This window comes from Buteo buteo, chromosome 2, assembly GCF_964188355.1.
Source record: "Buteo buteo chromosome 2, bButBut1.hap1.1, whole genome shotgun sequence".
Taxonomy (NCBI): Eukaryota; Metazoa; Chordata; class Aves; order Accipitriformes; family Accipitridae; genus Buteo; species Buteo buteo.
Genome location: NC_134172.1, coordinates 725,822 through 744,523, shown reverse-complemented (window position 1 = coordinate 744,523; position 18,702 = coordinate 725,822). Strand labels below are relative to the sequence as shown.

General features: G+C 72.1%; 3 protein-coding genes across 4 annotated transcripts; 2 read left to right on the top strand and 1 right to left on the bottom strand.

Moving 5' to 3' along the window:
• Positions 1 to 42: 42 nt before the first annotated feature.
• On the top strand, positions 43 to 4,658 carry ABCB8 (ATP binding cassette subfamily B member 8). Its single transcript, XM_075042981.1, has 16 exons — positions 43 to 199; positions 832 to 1,117; positions 1,214 to 1,369; positions 1,451 to 1,545; positions 1,626 to 1,731; positions 1,816 to 1,977; positions 2,101 to 2,186; positions 2,265 to 2,362; positions 2,447 to 2,552; positions 2,656 to 2,689; positions 2,769 to 2,905; positions 2,991 to 3,085; positions 3,419 to 3,552; positions 3,659 to 3,806; positions 4,151 to 4,401; positions 4,493 to 4,658. The coding sequence occupies exons 1-16, from the start codon at positions 108 to 110 to the stop codon at positions 4,571 to 4,573; spliced, it is 2,067 nt and encodes a 688-aa protein (XP_074899082.1). The 5' UTR covers positions 43 to 107; the 3' UTR covers positions 4,574 to 4,658.
• An 886-nt stretch (positions 4,659 to 5,544) lies between these two features.
• ASIC3 (acid sensing ion channel subunit 3) lies at positions 5,545 to 15,404 on the top strand. Of its 2 annotated transcripts, XM_075043123.1 has the most exons (11): positions 5,545 to 6,365; positions 10,832 to 10,982; positions 11,058 to 11,185; positions 12,045 to 12,195; positions 12,280 to 12,336; positions 12,763 to 12,916; positions 13,494 to 13,585; positions 13,657 to 13,736; positions 13,832 to 13,903; positions 14,177 to 14,229; positions 14,949 to 15,404. In XM_075043123.1, the coding sequence occupies exons 1-11, from the start codon at positions 5,811 to 5,813 to the stop codon at positions 15,025 to 15,027; spliced, it is 1,572 nt and encodes a 523-aa protein (XP_074899224.1). In that variant the 5' UTR covers positions 5,545 to 5,810; the 3' UTR covers positions 15,028 to 15,404. The 2 variants fall into 2 exon arrangements, 1 of the variants encoding a protein (XP_074899224.1); XR_012652515.1 differs by lacking the exons at positions 13,657 to 13,736; positions 13,832 to 13,903; positions 14,177 to 14,229; positions 14,949 to 15,404 and having other exon boundaries at positions 12,763 to 12,978; positions 13,494 to 13,562.
• A 124-nt stretch (positions 15,405 to 15,528) lies between these two features.
• On the bottom strand, positions 15,529 to 18,585 carry CDK5 (cyclin dependent kinase 5). The gene is made up of 12 exons (XM_075043315.1): positions 18,469 to 18,585; positions 18,238 to 18,326; positions 18,075 to 18,142; positions 17,839 to 17,899; positions 17,700 to 17,756; positions 17,458 to 17,553; positions 17,123 to 17,197; positions 16,922 to 17,018; positions 16,765 to 16,834; positions 16,538 to 16,598; positions 16,382 to 16,462; positions 15,529 to 16,194 (listed from the first exon to the last, which is right to left on the bottom strand). The coding sequence occupies exons 1-12, from the start codon at positions 18,503 to 18,505 to the stop codon at positions 16,108 to 16,110; spliced, it is 879 nt and encodes a 292-aa protein (XP_074899416.1). The 5' UTR covers positions 18,506 to 18,585; the 3' UTR covers positions 15,529 to 16,107.
• Positions 18,586 to 18,702: the final 117 nt, after the last annotated feature.

Genomic DNA, 18,702 nt, shown 5'->3' with positions numbered 1-18,702 from the left:
CTCCGCCGCCGGTGCCGCCCGCCCCGGTGCCGCCCCGCTCCCGCCCCCGCCGGCCCCGGTGCCGCCCCGGTGCCGCCCCGCGGGGTGGCCGGGCTCGGCGGGCCGCCATGCCGCTGCTGCTGCTGCGGGCGCTCGGCGCTCGGGCCGGGCTCCGCTCGGTCCCTGCCGCGCTGCGGCCGCCCCCCGCCCCGGGGCGAAGGTACCGGGGAGCCGGGGGCTTGGGGGGGGAGGCGACCGCGGAGCCCGGACTCCTGGGTCCCTTGGGTGCGATCCCGAAATCTTGGGTCCTTTGGGGAGTTGGGGGTGCGGTGGGGGGAGCCCGGACTCCGGGGTCCCTTGGGTGCGATCCCGAAATCTTGGGTCCTTTGGGGAGTTGGGGGTGCGGTGGGGGGAGCCCGGACTCCGGGGTCCCTTGGGTGCGATCCCGAAATCTTGGGTCCTTTGGGGAGTTGGGGGTGCGGTGGGGGGAGCCCGGACTCCGGGGTCCCCGGGGACAGGAGTGCGGGGGGGTTGGGGCTCGCGGGGGGGCGCGGGGGTACGCGGGCACCTCGGGGCAGCGGGGCTGGGGGCGGTGGGATCCCAAACGCAGGTATGGGGGGACGGGGGAAGAGTGGAGGGGTCTGGGTGCTGGCGCTCAGCTTGCGGGGAGCCCTGTAGTGGGGACCCCAGGAGTGCCAGGAGGGGGGGCGAGAGCGACTCCTGCCCCGGGACGGCCCAGGGTGGCACGGGGAGGCTGGCCGTGCCGAGGGGGGGGACAGCCCTCACCGGGTCCCACCATGTCCCAGGGGCTGGCCCCCCTTTCAGGTGCCCCGTGTTCACCCCTCTCCCCAGTTTCAGGTATGGAGGGGGGCGCCTGGGGCTCGCCAGCCCCCCTCGCCCCCCCACCCGCCCCGTGCCACCGGCCCTGCGCTGCCTGCTCCTGGCCGGCCCGGCCACGGGCTGCGTGGTGTTTGGCTTGCTGGGCACGGCCGCGCGCTGCCAGGAGGCCACCGTCCCCGTCCTGGCCGCCCCTGTCACCCCGGAGCCCGCGCAGCCCCGGCCGGAGCCCTCCTTCGACTGGCCGGCGTTCTGGACCTTCCTGCGCCCCCAGCTCCTGGCCCTCTCGGCGGCCGTGGTGGTGAGCAGGGGTGGGTGGGCAGACACGGTCCCCCTCGTGCCCGCGGTCCCTGTGCCCCGGCGTGACGACCCGGCGTGACGACCGCTGTCCCCGCAGCTGGCGCTGGGCGCAGCCCTGCTCAACGTCCACATCCCCGTGCTGCTGGGGCAGCTGGTGAACGTGGTGGCTCGCTGCGCCCGTGGCCGCATCACCGGCTACTTGCAGGAGGCCCGGTGCCCGGCCCTGCGCCTGCTCACCGTCTACTGCCTGCAGGTGGGTGCTGGCACCCCGAGCCAGGTGGGGGGGTCCCGGGGGACTGCCCCTGCTCCCCTCCCGAGCCTCTCTCCTCCTCAGGGGCTGCTGACCTTCGGGTACATCGCGCTGCTGGCACGGGTCGGGGAGCAGGTGGCGGGCAGCATGCGCAAGGCACTCTTCATCTCCCTGCTACGGTAAAATGCCCCAGGGGACAGCGTGCGCGGGGGGACCCCCAGCCCACCACCCCAGCCCACCGCCACTCCCGCCCTGGCAGGCAGGACGTGGCGTTCTTTGACGCCAACCGGACGGGGCAGCTGGTGAACCGGCTGACGGCCGACATCCAGGAGTTCAAGTCCTCCTTCAAGTTGGCCATCTCCCAGGTGAGGCCCGCAGCCGGCGGTACCGGCCCCCCACCCCAGCCCTGCCCCAGCCCCCAGAACCCACCCGTGCCTGCCCCCACCCAGGGCCTGCGCAGCGGCACCCAGACGGCGGGCTGCTTCGTCTCGCTCTACCTGCTCTCGCCCAAGCTGACCGGCCTCCTGCTCGTGGCGCTGCCCACGCTGGTGGGTGCCGGGACCCTCATCGGCGCTGCTCTCCGCAGCCTCTCCCGCCAGGCGCAGGAGCAGGTAACCCTGCGCTTGACACCCCCCCCCCAGCCCTACCAGCCCCCCAAGGGACCCCGCCATCCCCACGGGGCCGGAGCAGGGGGTGTCCCGCACCAGCCCCCCTCTCCATCCCTCTCCCCGCAGGTGGCCAAGGCCACCGGGGTGGCAGACGAGGTGCTGGGAAATGTCCGGACGGTGCGCGCCTTCGCCATGGAGGACCAGCAGGCAGGGTAAGGGGGCAGCGGGGGCTCTCCCCTGGTGGGGGTGGCGGGGGGCTGGGGAGGCGTCAGCCCCGTCCCTGCCCGCAGGCTGTACTGCGCCGAGGTGGACCGCGCCGGCTGGCTGAACGAGCGGCTGGGGATGGGCATCGCCGCCTTCCAGGGGCTCTCCAACCTGGCGCTCAACGGTGAGTGGGTCCCGTGGGGCAGGACCCCGTGGTGCTGTGGGGCAGGACCCCCTCCGGGTCCTACCTCTACCCTGCGCCCCACAGGTATCGTCCTGGGAACCATCTTCGTGGGAGGCTCCCTGATGGCCGGGGATGAGCTTTCGCCGGGCGACCTCATGTCCTTCCTGGTGGCCTCGCAGACCATGCAAAGGTAAGGGCAGTGCCCGGCACGGTGCCTCCCTCAGCTCCCCCGGCGTGCCGCAGCCTGCCCGGGGCGCAGCCCCGAGTTCGGCCTTTCCCCTTGTGCACCGCAGGTCCATGGCCAACATCTCCATCCTGTTTGGGCAGGTAGGTGGGGCGGGGGCTCCCGCTGGCCCCCCAGGGCTGGGGGCAGGGGCCGGGGTTGCTCCCGCCGCCGTCCCCGCAGGTGGTGCGAGGTCTGAGCGCCGGCGCCCGCGTCTTCGAGTTGCTGACGCTGGAGCCCAGCGTGGCGCTGCGGGGGGGGACCTCCATCCCCAGCCACTCCCTGCTCGGGCGCATCTGCTTCCACCGCGTCTCCTTCAGGTGAGCCGCCCCGGCCCCCCGAGCCGCCCCACGGACTGGGGGGCTGGGACCGTGCTCCTGCAGCCTCCCACTCCTCTTCCCACAGCTACCCCACCCGCCCCGGCTACCCGGTCCTGCGGGATTTCAGCCTCACCCTGCCCCCCTGCAAGACGGTGGCCATCGTGGGACCGTCCGGAGGAGGTACCGGCCTGGCCGTGGCTCCCTGGGCCTCCCGGCCCTCCCCACACCCCAGGGCAGGGGACCCCCTGGCCAGCACGTCCCAACCAGAGGGCCAGGAGCCAGCCTGGCCTCCCCGGGGATGCCAGCTCAGCCCTTTGCCAGTCCCCAGGTGCATCCTCCTGCACCCCAGTCCTCTGCCCAGTGAGCCCAGCGGGCGCCAGGGACTGGGAACCGGCTTCCATGCCTCCTACCTGCCCAGCAGCTCTCCGTGAGGCCGGGGATCGTGGCTGGAGCCGGGGGGCACGGGGGTGGGCAGCCGGGCAGTGCCGTGGGGCTGAGGGCTCCGCTCCGCAGGCAAGTCGACGGTGGCGGCGCTGCTGGAGCGGTTCTACGAGCCCACGCAGGGCACCATCACCCTGGACGGCCACGACATCTCCTCCCTGGACCCCTCCTGGCTGCGAGGACAGGTCATCGGCTTCATCAGCCAGGTTCGGGGCTGCCGTGGGGCGCGGGGCTGCCATGGGGTGCTTCCCCCAGGTGCCAGACAGGGAACCTGTCTGGGGCTCGGTGCTGACGGGCCGGACGCTGCCCCAGGAGCCGGTGCTCTTTGGAACAACCATCATGGAGAACATCCGCTTCGGGAAGCCGGGAGCCTCCGACGCGGAGGTGTACGCCGCGGCCCAGCTCGCCAACGCCGATGGCTTCATCCGCAGCTTCCCTGAGGGCTACAACACCATCGTGGGTATGTGCCGGGCTCTGTGCCACGGAGTGGGGTATGGCAGGGGTGGGAGGCAGGCAGGCACCCCCGAGCCGGCCCAGCCACTCCTCGGGACAGATGGACGAGCGTGAGACCCTGGCCAATGCAGCCCAAGTCCCCTCGGGGACACCGGCTGCCAGTCACTGCCGGCACGAGGCTGTGCCGGGCTCCCCGCAGGAAGGAGGATCCTGGCGTTCCTGGGGGGTTCCCTGGCTCTGGCACAGGAGGTGGTGTGGGAACACGCCTGCACTCCTCCACTCTCATCCTCGGGGCGGGGGTCTCTCCCTGGGCTGGGGTGACACCGGCATCCCCGCGGTTGTCCCCGTCAGGCGAGCGCGGCACGGCGCTCTCGGGGGGTCAGAAGCAGCGCATCGCCATCGCCCGGGCCCTGCTGAAGGACCCCGCCGTCCTGATCCTGGACGAGGCCACGAGCGCGCTGGACGCCCAGTCGGAGAAGGTGGTGCAGGAGGCTCTGGACCGCGCCGTCTCGGGCCGCACGGTGCTGCTCATCGCCCACCGCCTCAGCACCATCCAGGGTGCCGACCTCATCGTGGTGCTGGCGCAGGGCCGGGTGGCCGAGGTGAGCAGTGCCCAGTGCCGGGGGCGGGTGGGCAGGGGCGGGCAGGGGGTGGGCAGCCCCATGGGTGACACCGTCTCCGCCATCCCCGCAGGCAGGGACCCACGAGGAGCTGGTGCGACGGGGGGGTCTTTACGCCGAGCTCATCCGCCAGCAGACCAAGGACCGGTCCTGAGCGTGGGGCAGACCTGGAGGGGTGCGGTGCCTGCGCCGGGGGTGCCCCCCTGCTGCTCCCCAATAAACCGGGGCTGGAAGGCGGCTGTGGAGGCTCTGCTGTGTGGTGCGGTGCTGGGGGGGGGGGGGAACGGGCCAAGCCGGGACCGGACCGGGCAGCAGGGGGGGGCACCGGCCCCGCTCTCCCCCCCACTCACCCCCCGCTGCACCCCCAAGGCGTGACGTTTGATTTGGGGGCGGGGCTGGCAGGGCTGACCCCGCCTCTCCCTGCCTGCACATTCCCGGGGACGGGCAGCTGCCTGCAGGCCGGCTGTGCTGCCCACGGGGATGGCAGTGTCCTGCGTGGGAAGGGGGGGTGTCCCCTGTGTCATCCCCCAGGGTAGCGGTCCCCTGGGTCGTCCCGGGAAAGGGGAGCGGGTGGCTCTGCCCCCGCCGTGCCGGGTCAGTCGTGGCGTCGCTCGCTGCGTGTCCCCTGTCCCGGGGGCCACCGTGGCGGGGCTGGGGCTGGCACGGCCCGAGGGGCGACCACCCCCCCGGCACTGCTGCCCGCCCTGCCGAGCCACCCCCCGTCCCCGCCCCCCGGGGTCTGTGCCCCCCGTACCCCGACCTCCCCGGGAGGGGCTCCGGGCCGAACCCGGGTCTGCAGCCGCCGGGGCGGGAGCCCAGCGGGGCCCGGGGCGGGGGGGCGGTCCTGCAGCCGCCGCCCGGGCAGTGCCCCCAGCCGGGACCCCCCCCCCCCCTCCTCCGCCGCGCCGGGCTGAGCGGGGGCTCCGAGCCCAGGGCCGGGCGGGAGGTGGGGGGGGAGGCAGGGAGAGGAGCAGGGCTGCAGTGGGGCAGCCCCCCAGCCCTGCCCGGCCCCCCGGCTCCTCGCCGATCCCCCCCCCCCTCCCCATGCTCGCCGGGGGGCGGCGGCGGGTGGAGCCGCCGCGGGAGGGGCGGGGGCGGGGGGCGGCCGCAGACCGGCAGCGGCTGCGCCGCGGCGGCGGCAGCGGAGCCGGGAGCGGGACCGGGAGCGGGACCGGGAGCGGGAGCGGGGCCGCGCTGGCCGGCGGCAGCGGCCGGGCGGCACCGGCAGCGCGGGGGGGGCGGAGCGGCCGGTCCTGCCCTGCCCTCCCCTGCCCTCCCCTGCCCTGCCCGCCCTGCCCGCCCTGCCCGCAGCACCTTGAGCGCGGCGATGGCCCGGGGGGGGCTGCTGGGGGGCTGAGGGCGGCGGGGAGCGCGGGGGCCCGGCGGCGAGGATGAGGGCGGGCTCGGAGGGCAGCGGGGAGGGCGAGGGTCTCTCCAGCCTGCGGGCCTTCGCCCACAGCTCCTCGCTGCACGGCATCAGCCACGTCTTCGCCTACGGGGCCGTGTCGCTGCGCCGCGTGCTGTGGGGCGCCTTCTTCCTGGGCTCGCTGGGCCTGCTGCTGCTGGTCTGCGCCGAGCGCGTCGCCTACTTCCTCACCTACCCCCACGTCACCAAGCTGGACGAGGTGGCCGCCCACAACCTCACCTTCCCGGCCATCACCATCTGCAACCTCAACGAGTTCCGCTTCTCCAAGATCACCCGCAACGACATGTACCACGTGGGCGAGCTGCTGGCGCTGCTCAACGACCGCTACGAGATCAGCAACCCGCAGCTGGCCGAGCCCCACGTCCTGGCCGCCCTGCGCGACAAGGCCAACTTCAAGAACTTCAAGGCGAAGCCCTTCAGCATGGCCGAGTTCTACAACCGCACCGGCCACGACCTGGCCGACATGCTGCTGCAGTGCTCCTTCCGCGGCGCCAACTGCACCGCCCGCAACTTCACCGTGGTGAGTGCCGGCCTCGGGGCGCGGTGCCCGGCTGGAGGAGGGGGCTGCACCGGGGCGGGGTGGCCGCGCGCCCCCCGGGAACCGTGAATGGACGCGGGTGTCCTGCCAGGGTGAGCCCCTTCTCCCGAACCGTGGCCGTCCCGCCGGCGCGTCCCACCGCCTGCAGCACGTCAGCCCCTGCCCGCCTCCCCGGGCACTGCGGCGGGCCGGCTGCCAGCCAGGGGTGCCCCCGCCCCGCACTCGCTGCAGGGGTGCCAGGCGGCCGGGAAGGGCACCCAGGCTGGAGCCGTGCTGAACCGGGGGCCCTGCGCCGGGCCGGGTGGCTTTGCCTGCGTGCAGCCGCTCGGGCAGGGGATGCTGGTGGGTACGGGATGCTCACGGGTACAGCCCATAGCTCCGCTCCCTGCGACAGCCCTGGATGCCACCTGGGCACCAGCAGCAGCAGCCGTTTCTCCCGGGCTCTGTTTGCACACAGGCTCCCACGCCTGCAGCTCCTCCGTGCAGCCTGCCCTGGTGTGGGTGGGGGTCCCCTGCGCCAGAGCTGTCCCCCCACAGACCGTGGATGCCTGGCCCCGGTGCTGCCCCCAGCACCCCCTGCTGCTCCTGGGGCTGCACGCGCTCTGCTCTCAACCTGGGGGATTGCCGGTGCCCGTGTGCTCCCACCACACCTGCCAAGCCCTGGTGGCATGCCAGCGGGGCTGAGCTGCGTCCCCTGGGCTGTGTGTTCACCCCTGGGTGACATGCCAGGGTGCTGGCAGCTGCCAGAGCGTGGCGGGGGGGGAGCAGGGCTGCCACGTCCCTCTGCAGCCATGGGCTGCTGTGGGCAGCAGGGCAGCGATGGGAGGAGGTGCCCTCCCTGCCCTGTCCATGCAGCCCCAGGTGGGCACAGGGACCCCCGACCCAGGGCTCGGCTCCCCCAGGCAAACCTTGGCCACGGGCAGCCTGTGCTGGGTCCTGCAAGACCCACCTGGGGCAGCGTCTGCCCGGGAGGGATGGGCAGGGGGGGTGGCACGGGCAGGGGGGGTGGCAGGGGCAGGACGGGCGCATCCTTCGTGCTGCAACAGCGCCAGGGAAGCAGCGTGCTCGGTGGAGCTGGGCAGCCTGCGCCCGCTGTGCACAGCTCTGCTCAGTCCCCATCGCCATCACCGTGGGCTTGGCTGCGCTATCACAACAGCAATTACCGTCAGCTTAAGACTCTTTAGTGCGCGAAATTAATTTTCCTTGGGAGCTCAGCTGAAAACCATCCCTTTTGGCAGCTCTGCGCTCCCCGTGCCCTTTGCTGGACCAGCTCTGCCGCTGCCCCTGTGGCAGGGCCAGGCGGCAGCAGCCTCGGGGTGTTGAGGGCTGGGATGTGCCGTAGGAGGGTCGAGGGTCCCCAGAGCAGGACCCGGGGTGGCACATGCTGCATGGCGGCAGCTCGCTGCAGCTTGAAAGCCGGCGCCTCTCCAAGGAGTGTGGCTGAGCTACCGGGGCCTTGGCGTGCCGCCGGTGTGGGGGGCCGGTGCCTGCCCCAGGGGTGCGCGGGAACCCGTCTTTGCTCCTGTGCCCGTGATCTTGGCACGTGCGCGCTGTGCTGCGCTGGTCCCGCTGCCCCCAGGGTCATGGTCACTGCCGGGAGGGTCTGGCTCTGCCCACGTGTGCCGCACGACCGGTCCTGCTGCCGCCTCGTCTCCGACGGGTGGTGAGAAACTTCTGCCTGAGCAGCCGTGGTGGTCCCCGGCACACGCAGCCCCCCCACGGGACTGCCCTGGCCTGGCTCAGCCCGGCTCAGTCCTGCCTCCGACTGCACCCGCCGCAACTTTGCCGGCTAAAAATACAGAGCTAATGCTGGGGCTTAGCCACAGATAATGATCCTCTGCCCTGGGCCTCGGCGCTGAGCCGGCAGCTCCCGGCACCGTGTCCCGTGTCCGGCGGCGGTGGGCTCTGGGGTTGCCAGGGCTCCCATCCCGTGCCTGGGCCGGAGAGGTCGGCCGTGCGCGGCCTCTTGTCCCAGCCCCATCCCTGGGGTCCCCGAGATCCCCAGGCACGTGGCAAGTGTTCAAAGCAAGGGCCATCCGGGCTGGGACTGTGCCCCCCCGGTTGCTTCCCCCCCCGGGGCTGGCAGGGCTGGGGGGGCCTGATGGTGGCTCACCCCGAGCGTGGGGACCAGGAGGGCTGGCAGTGCCGGGGCCGTGTCCCTGTCCCTGTCCCCATCCCTGTCCCCCCCCCAGCTGCTGCCGGGCCCAGCACATCCCTGTGCCGGGCAGCCGTTGCCATGGCAGCCGCCCCCCCTTCCTCCTTGGGCAGCGCGTTGCCATGGTGACGGCTCCCCTCTTTGGGAGCAGCCCGTTGCCACAGCAGCGCCCCCCCCCCTGCCGCCAGTGGGGCAGGATGGGGGGGCACCTTATAGCGGGGGGGGGGCCCTGACCCCATGGGGCAGTTATGGCCGCCCTGGGCCACCCCCCACCCCCAGGCAATGGGTCAGTGATGGGACTTGGGGGGGCCATGGCTGCAGCCCCCTGCGCCCGGGGCAGCCCCTCTGTGGGGTGGGGGCCATGGGCCCCTGCGTGGGATGGGGCTCTGCCCCGGACAGGGGGTAGGTCAGGGGGAATGGGGGTCGGGGGTCTTGGGGGGGGGCAGCTCAGGGTTGTTCGGTTCAGGGTCACGCTGGGGGCTCTGGGCAGGGTCTCTGCCCCCAGGTGCTGGTCCCTGGGGGCTCTGGGGGCATTGGGGGCCCTGGCTGTGGGTGCTGGTCCCTGGGGTCCCTGGCATGGGGCAGGCTCCCCGGTCCTGGTGGGGATGATGGCCTCTGCCACCGTGGCTAAGCCCAGCCCTGATCCCCGTCACCGTCCCGGCTCGCGTCCTCCCACTCACGTGTCCCCATGCAGCCCCACGTCCCCCCAGAGCCGTGCTGAACCCCAATCCCCCTGCAGAGCCCCGGCAGAGCTGCACGGGCTGGAGCGCATCTTTGTGCTGGGCACCGTGCCGCCTGCTCTGGGCTGGCGCTTTCCTGGCCTCGCTGGGCGCCTTCCTGCTGAAGGTCAGGGAGCGGGTCCGGCACCACGCCGCGTACCCCCGCGTCACCGTGCTGGACGAGGCGGAGGGACGCGTCCTCGTCTTCCCTGCCGTCACCCTCCGCAACTAGAACCGCGTCCGGCACTCCCAGCTCACCCCCAACGACCTGTTCTGGCTGGGCAGGGAGCTGCTGGCGGTGGGGAGGGAGGATTTCCCCCGCTACCTGCGGGCGCTGGGGCGGCCCCCCGACCTCGCCGGCTTCTTCCCCAGCAAGAGCTACGACCTGGGCGCCTTCTACCAGCGCGCCGGGCACCCCACCCGTGAGATGCTGCTGCGCTGCCGCTCCCGCGGCCGGGACTGCGGCCCCGAGAACTTCACCGCCGTGAGTGCCAGCACCACCGCCGTGGCCATGGCCACCACCACGGCTGGCTCTGCCCAGGGCAGGACCCACAGCAGCCCCAGCCCCGGCTGGCTCTGCCCTGGGCAGGGCTTGGGCAGGACCCCCAGGGCTGAGCAGGTTTTGGGGCCATGGGGTGTGCAGGCTGTGGGGCGGTCGGCTGCGGGGTTGCGCAGGCTGTGGGACAATGGTGGGGCGGGGGGCACAGTGCCTGCCGTGTGTCCCCCAGCCTGGCCAGGTGCTTGGCAAAGCTCCCACCATGCTGCCCCGGGGCGGCTCCTTTTGCCCACCCTGCACCCATGGGGCCGTGGGGAAGTGTGGTGGAGATGGGGAGTCACGGGGGGATGTGGGGCTGCGGCTGCAGTGCAGACACGGGGGGACCGGGGTCGGGGGGGTGATGGCCGGAGTGTGCAGCTCTCAGCCCCAGTCCCCACAGGAGAGCTGGCCGTGGGGAGGGGGCGTAGGGCTGTGGGGGCAAGGGTGCTATGGGGGGGCAAGGGCAGGTGGTCTCTGCTCGCTGAGAAGTGGCCGTGGAGGCCTGTGGGGGCTTTTTCTGTGCTGGGGGGCTGTGGGAGGAGGTGGGTCAGCCCAGGTGGGGGGGGGGTCTGTGGGGGCCTTCCAAGGGGCGGGGGTCCTGTAGCCCGCCTGGCTGGGACTGGGGAGGGACCATCCCTCTGCCGCAGTGAGCGCTGGGGTCTGCAGGGCAGGCCATGGGGCGGGGGTCCCCCAGGGCCATTGGGACGCAGCAGAGCTGAGGACACCACGCTGGGGCAGGGACAGCAGCAGTCGCCCCATCGCCCCATCCGCAGCCCCACGCTGGCCCTAAAGGGGAAGGGATGGATGCACCAGCCCCTTCCCTGTGCACGGACTGGTGGGGTGATGGGATCCCGCACGGGGAGCACTGGGATCCTGCCCCGGGGCTGTGCTGGGTCCCCGGGCACTGCAGCCCCCCGCCCCAGCCCTGCTCAGTGGGCGCAGGGCAGGTGGGCGCCCAGCTCCCGTCCCCCAGCACCCCGAATGCCACTGTCCCACGGGCAGCCCCCGCGGCGCTGAGGATCCTGCCCTGTCCCTGCAGATCTTCACCCGCCTCGGCAAGTGCTACACCTTCAACTCGGGGGGACCGGGCCGGGAGGTGCTGACCACGCTGCAGGGCGGCGCGGGGAACGGCCTGGAGCTGATGCTCAATGTCCAGCAAGAGGAATACCTGCCCGTCTGGGGGGACACGGGTGAGGGCACCCCCCGCAGCCCTGCCCACGGCCCGGCTGCTGCCCCGCGCCCCCGACGCCCTCCCTGCCTTGCAGACGAGACCTCCTACGAGGCGGGGGTGAAGGTGCAGATCCACAGCCAGGAGGAGCCCCCCTTCATCGACCAGCTGGGCTTCGGCGTGGCGCCCGGCTTCCAGACCTTCGTGTCCTGCCAGCAGCAGCGGGTATCCGGCCGCTCTGCCCGGGCGGTGCAGGGAGAGGGCTGTGGGCATACAGACCCCCCCGGGGCTCGGGCAGCCCCGGCACAGCCAACAGCCGTCCCCGCGGGGACATCCCGTGCTGAGCCGTGCAGCACGGCAGGTACCAAACCACCGGTGCGGCAGCTTTGCCACCGCGGCGGCCAGGATCACCGTGGCGTGGTGTGGGGCAGCCCCACGCTGGGACCACTCGGTCCTGCCACAGGCACTGGCTCTCAGCAGCGACCCCCCCCCCCCCCCGCAGCCTCCTGCCGAACAGACCGTCGGCAGGGGCGGCAGCCAGCTCGCGCAGCCAGACACCTAAATTTAGGTGTCTCGAGTGGGTGTCTCCATGTGTGCCGGCACTCGTGGCGTGGGCGGCAGGGAGTGCAGCGACGGCGGGAGCGTGACCTTTGGCGCCCATGGGCACCCCGCCGAGCCCCACCGCTCCCCCACCAAGCACGCTCCCGGCGCTGGCCACGGCACGGTCTCCCACTGCCCCTCTGGGTGCTGCCCATCTCGGGGAGCACAGGGGTCCGTGCCGACCCCCCGGCACATCTGGCTCCCACATGCTCCCAGCTGGCGCCACACGCTGTCCCTCGCCTGGCCCCTTCCATCCCGCTGCTGCGCCAGCTGCGGGTGATGCCGGCCCCGATGCCCATCCTTGTGCCCGGCAAGAAGGGAGCAGGAGTGAGAGCGGGGGGTCTCCAGGGTGGTGTGACCCCCCCGCACTGGCTGCACAGGACAAGCTCTGCCCAAGGGACAGGGCACCACGGTGGGTTGGGAGGTGGGAGCTGCGGACCGGGGACACGGGGGACGCCGTGTTTTCCTTAGCCATGGCCGGCAGCTGGTGTACCTGCCCCCACCCTGGGGGGACTGCAAGGCCACCCCCATCGAGTCTGACTTCTTCACCAACTACAGCATCACCGCCTGCCGCCTGGACTGCGAGACCCGCTACCTGGCTGAGAACTGCAACTGCCGCATGGTGCACATGCCGGGTGAGCCGGGGACGGGGGCAGCCACTGCGGGGCTGGGGCGGTGGGGAGACCCTCCTGCCCCTGCAACTCCTGCCTCCCCCGCAGGCAACGCCAACGTCTGCACCCCGGAGCAGTACAAGGAGTGCGCCGACCCTGCGCTGGGTACGTACCGGCGGCACCCTGCCCGCCCTGGCCCCCACCCCAGCCCTGCTGTCTCTGGTGTCCCCGACCCAGCCCCGGGTCTCGCCCTGGGAGCCGCGCTCCATCAACACCCTCAGCCTCGTCCCTGGGACCCCTCACCTCCCCTGCCAGGCTCCATCGCTGCGAATGTGGCACCAGCATCCCCGTGCCCTCGCTGGGGAGGGGGTCACTGCTGTCCCTGCCTGCTCAGAACCCCAGACACGCGGGTCCAGGCTCCCCTGCCAGCAGCGCTCACAGCATGCTTGTCCTGTGCCGCCGGCACCCGCCACCACCCGGGCTTTGGCCAGGGCCCGGGCTCCGTTCTCAGAGCAGCCTGACCCCCCCACGTGGGCAGGGGTCACGGCAACGTGGTCCCGGTGGTCCCCGTCCCACGCGTGCCCTCCCCAGACTTCCTGGTGAAGAAGGACAGCGAGTACTGCGCCTGCCGCACGCCCTGCGCCATGGTGCGCTACGGCAAAGAGCTCTCCATGGTGAAGATCCCCAGCAAGGCGTCCGCCAGGTACCTGGCCAAGAAGTTCAACAAGACGGAGCAGTACATCGCGTGAGTGCCACCACCGCGCTGACCCACGGCCCCACCAGCACACGGCACAGCACAGCGTGACGGTGTGATACGGCACAGCCACATGGCATCCCGCAGTATACCTGAACTGGCACGGCACGGCACGGCACGACAGTGCGATACAGCATGGCACGGCATGATGGTGTGATACGGCACGGCTCAGCATGACAGTGTGATACAGCATGGCATGTCCACACAGCATCCCCAGCATACATGAACCGGCACGGCGTGACAATGTGATATGGCATGGCACGGCACGGCCACACAGCATGCCCCAGCATACGTGAACTGGCACGACACGGCACTGCCTCCCCTCTGCAAATCTGCCCCAGCACAGGGAAAACCACACGGCATGGCACAGCACAGCACAACATGGCGCGGCACGGCATGGCATGGCACAGCACAGCATGGCACAGTACGTCCTTGTGCCACCCCAGCACAGGGCAGACCCCTCCATCCCGTCCCACCGTCCCACCGTGGCACGGCACGGCCCCCCCCCAGCTGGGGATGCCGCCTGATGGCTCGTCCGTCCGTCCCGCACCCATCTGTCCCCCCCCAGGGACAACGTGCTGGTCCTGGACATCTTCTTTGAGGCCCTGAACTACGAGATGATCGAGCAGAAGAAGGCGTACGAGGTGGCGGGGCTGCTGGGTGAGCGCCTGGGGGGACTGGGGAGGGGGGCGGGGGGGGCAGCCCCCCTCTAACGCTGCCTTCCTGCCCAGGCGACATCGGGGGGCAGATGGGACTCTTCATCGGTGCCAGCCTCCTCACCATCCTGGAGATCTTCGACTACCTGTACGAGGTGAGTGCCCGCCCGGCCCCCCCGGCCCCCCACGCTGCCCCACGGCCGGAGGGTGCTCAGGCCCACGGCGGGGGGCTCTAACCCGTCTCCCCCAGGTGTTCCGGGACAAACTCCTCAGCTTGTACAAGGAGAAGAGGAGGACCCCCAGGAGTGACAGCAGCACCCTGGTAACCCCCCCAGCCCGCCCGGCCCTGCCCCGCCGGGGGCTGCACCCCCCCCCAGCACCCCTCCAACCCCCCCGGGCTGCGACCCGGCCGCCCCGTCCCCCCTCCCCTGGCACAGCCGGCAAGGGGGGGCCTCGCACCTCATCCCACCCATCTGCTGCTCGGCCTCATCCCGCCCCGGGACCGGCACCATCTCCCGCTCGGACCCCGCGCGCTCATTCGCTCCTCTCTGTCCGTCCGTCCGTCCGTCCGTCCTGCGGCCTCGCCGCCCGCCAGGAGCATCCAGCGGTCCCGGGCAGCCCCGCTGTCCCGCTCCCGCCGGGGCCCAGGTAGAGATCCCGGCTCTACACCCGGGGGGGGCACAGTGCCCAGAGCCCCCACCGCCGCAATGCTGGCACGGGGGGGGCCGTGGGGCTGCGTCCCCCCCAGGGGAGGACGGGGGTCCCCGGCCGGGGCGCAGCGAGGGGCGAGGAGGACGTGGCCACGGCCCCGCAGGGGGGCTGTGACCCCCCCCCCCCCTCCCCGGGCAGGGACCCCCACCCCGTTCCCTGCAAGCAGGCCCCGGGGGTCCACTCCCCTCTCCCTCCATCCCAGGCTTTTCTTGGCATCATCCCTGGAGCCGGTGCGTGGGGGCCGCCCCCCCGCCGGCTCCGTTCCCATCCTCATGCATCGCTCCCCGGCACTGTGTCCCCCAGGTCCCCCCTGCCCAGGGCCCCCCCCCATACCCCCACTGGCCAGGGGCCACCCCAGCCTCCCCCCCGCCGGAACGCTGCGGGGCAGGAGGGAGCCCCGGTCCTGGGGGAAGCTGCCCGCTCGGGGACAGGGGGGACGGGGACAGCCTTGCTCTGCAGGGTTTGCGCGCTGGGCCCCCCTGGACGTGGGGGGGGTCCTGGGGCAGCTCGAGGGGCGTGTGGGGTGGGAACAGGGGGCAAAGCCCCCGGCATGGGCTGGCACAGGGGAGCAAGGATGGCGGCTGCAGCACACCGGGGGCACGGCCGCCTGGAGCCCCCGGCCGCCCCCGACCAACACCCCCCCCCACTTCCCCCAGAGCGCCCGTCCCCCCCTGCGCTGCCACACGGACAGTCTCAGCTTCGCCCCGAACGTGCTACCTCGTCACCCGGCTCTAGGCGCTTTCGAGGAGTTCGCCTGCTGAGGGGCCAGCCCCATGCCCCCCGGCCGGGACGGGGGGGACGGGACTGGGGGGGCCGCTGGCAGCAGACCCGGGCACCCCTGCCACCCTGGGACCGGGGGACCCCACGTGGCTGCGGGGCTGGCACCGGGCCCTGAGGTGCCCCGCTCTGGGCCCCCCCCACAACTGAGGGGGTGGCAGGGGGCTGGGGGCGGCAGGGCCCCCCCAGGTCCTGCTCCCGTGTACCTGCATGTGCTGCTTGCGCCCGTGCCCCTCCCCGCTGCGCTGTACATGCGATGCCCGCTCGCTGCGGCCCCCCACCCCATTAAAGACCTGCCCCAAGCCCTGGCTCCTGTGCTGCTGGGGGACACACACACACGGGCAGGGGCCATGCAGCACAGGGCAGGCCCGTGCCAGGGGGCTGGGGGTGGCAAGGGGGGGCTGGTGCATGGCAGCGGGGGGTCCCCAGTGCCCCAGGAAGGAGGAGGCAGGCGCTGGGGAGAGGGAAGCTCTTTATGGAGGTAACAAACACGCACATTCACCCACGTACAGCAGCACGGTAGAAAAGAAATTAGGGCGCACCCTCCCCCCCCAGGGAGCTGGCACCCAGGACCCCCTCCCCTTCCAGGGAAGGGGCCGGGGGGGAGCAGGAAGAGGAGGGGTGGGGGGGTTCCCCCCCACCAAGGTCCCCACGCCTGGTCCCGGAGTGTCCTGTCCCTCCACCAGCACCATGGCCCCGTGTCCCCAGGGAGGGCTCTGTGCCCTTTCGGCCAGTCCCAGGAGCAGCCCTGGCCCCCCAGTGGGGTTGGGGGGGTAGGGGCAGGGAGGGGCTGCACCAGCACCCCGCAGCCGGGGCAGAACCCGGGTGGCGTTGGGTTAAAAACCTAATAAATATCGGGGGAGGGGGTGGGGGGGGCAGGGGGCTGCAGTTCCGGGGTGCTGGCACCTCAATCCTCACCTCGTGTCCCTCCCCGCCGCCCTGGGGGGCTGTCCCCTCCCCGCCGCTGCCAGGAGCGTGCCAGGAACCGGGGTGCTGCCCCCCAGCTCAGCGCGGGGCCTGGCCAGCGCCAGGGGGTCCCTAGGGAGGGCAGAAGTCTGTGAAGTAGGGGTGCTGGAGAGCCTCCTCCGCCGATATCCGCTGCACTGGGTTGCACTTCAGCAGGTTCTGGGGGTGGGGGAGACGGGAGGTGAGGCGAGCCACAGGCCCCCCACCCCACAGCCCCCCCAGAACAGGCATGGGGCTGCAAGAGGAGAGGGCACCCACGCCAAGAAGGCAAAGCCCCCTTCCTTCCTGGGGAAGCCCCGGAGTGCAGGCAGGAGGGACAGGCAGGAGGGATGGGCAGAGGGCTCACCTGCAGCAGGTCCCGGCCAGTCGCGTTCAGCTTTGGGACCACGTTGACCAGGGAGGTGGTGGCAGGGTACATGGGGTAGGGCTGGGGACAGAGAGGTGAGCACTGACCGTCCGCCCACCTGCCCCAGCCCCCCCCTCCGGCCCACCCCCACCTCACCTTGTAGTCCGGCAGCTTGGCCATGGCCGGCCACTGCTCCTCGGTGGGGGTTCCCAGCAGCGTGGGGACGGCAGTGGTCAAGGGCCACCGCTGTGGCCAGCACAGGAGTCACCCGTCACCCAGCCCACCCCCACCTAACCCAGGCAGAGCCCCCTCCCGCTCCCTTGCCCAGGAGAGAAGGGTGGCCCCCCTCCCACTGCAGCTCCCACGCGGCACTGGAAGGATATCGGAAAATCCTTTTCAGCTGGTCGTCCACATCGTTCCCTGGGAACAGGGGCCGCCCTGCGTTGGCCAGCTCTAGGGAAGAGAAGGGATGAGCCTTGCGGCCCCGTGGCCCTGCCAGCCACAGCCCCCTGTGCCGGCAGCCCCCTGTGCCGGCACTACCTGCAAAGATGCAGCCAGCTGACCACATATCGATGGAGGTGGAGTAGAGCTTGGCACCGAAGAGCACGTCTGGGGGCCGATACCACAGCGTGACGACCTGCGTGGAGGGACAGGGGAGATGCTCAGCTGGCCGGGGGATAGGACGGCTAAGCCCCCGTCCAGGAAAAGGCTTCCAGTGAAAGCACAGATGTCCCAGCTCACCTCTGCTGAGTAACAGCGCACGGGGATGCCAAAGGCCCGGGCCAGGCCAAAGTCGGCCAGTTTGAGTTCCCCGTTCTGCAGTGAAAGCATCGCATCAGCAGGACAACGCAGGGGATGCCCCGTCCTGCTGCCCGCCCCACGCCTCGGGGCCGACAGCAGCCGCTGCTCCGGACCCTTCACCCTCTCCCATTGACCAGAAAAACAAGGGAGAGACAGAGCGGCAAGCTGGGGACAGCCAGCCGCCAGCTCCCCGGCATAACCACTCCATCCGGGCTCAGCCGGGGCAACTCACGCCAGCATGCAGCCCCGGCTTTCGCCCACTCCCTGGCCCTCACCCTGTTGATGAGGAGGTTCTGGGGCTTAAGGTCTCGATGCAAGACGTTGCGGCTGTGGCAGAAGGCGAGACCCTTCAGCAGCTGGTACATGAACGACTGTGGGAAAGAGCGCAGGCCCGATGCGTGGGATGCATCAGCCCCTCGACGCCGCGGTCCGCTTCTTGTGACGGCCCGCGATGCCGCAGCCAGGGCAGGACGAGCACCATGTCCCCGAGGGCTTCCAGAGCCCCCCCAAAACACACCTTGACGATCTCTGGGTCCAAGTCCCCATTGCAGCTATCGAAGTACTTCTTCAGGTCCTGGGAAGAAGCAAGCGGGGGCCGTGTCAGGTGCTGGGAGCTGTGACCCCAGCCCCGGCACTGCCCCAGTCCCGGCACTCGCCTGGTCGCAGAACTCGAAGACCAGGGTCAGCTTCTTGTCGCTGTGCAGGACGTCGTGGAGCCTGCGAGGGGAAGGGGGGGACCCTGAGGCCCCCGCACGGCCCGGCCGAGCCCACGGAGTGAGACCAGCCCTGGAGAGGGGGATGGGGCTCCCCCCGGCCCCGGGGGTGCCCGAGGAAGGGGGCAGCCGCCCCCCGCCACCCCCCAGCCTCGCAGCCCACCCCCCCAGCCCCTTGCCTGACAATGTTCTTGTGCTTCAGCTCCTTGAGCAGGCAGATCTCCCGCAGAGCGGAGCTGGGCACACCCTGCCGAGAGAGGGGAACGCTCGGAGGGGCTCGGGGTGGGGGGGCACCGGTACCAGTACCGGCCCCAGCCCCGGCCCCGGCCCCCCTCCCCTCACCTCATCATCATCATCCAGCCGCACCCGCTTCAGCGCCACGATCTCGTGCGTCTCCCGGTTCTTGGCCTTGAACACGGTCCCGTAGGTGCCTGCGGGCAGCCGGGTCACTGCCGCACGGGCCCCCCCCGACCCCGGTTCCCCGGTCCCGGTCCTGGTCCCAGCCGGGCCTTCCCACACGGCCCGTCCCGGGCCTGCCCTGCCCCACCTCGTCCCGTCCCGTCCCGTCCATACCTTCCCCGATCTTCTCCAGCTTCTCGTATTTCTGCATCGCGACGCGCTCCGCTCCGGGCCCACCGCCCCGGCCCCGCCGCCGCCGCCGCCGCCGCCGCCACACCTCCCGGCAGCCCCCGCGACTGCCACGCCCCCCGCCACACCTCCCGGCAGCCCCCGCGACCGCCACACCCCCTCCGCCACACCTCCCGGCAGCCCCACGAGAGCCACGCCCCTTCCGCCACACCTCCCGGC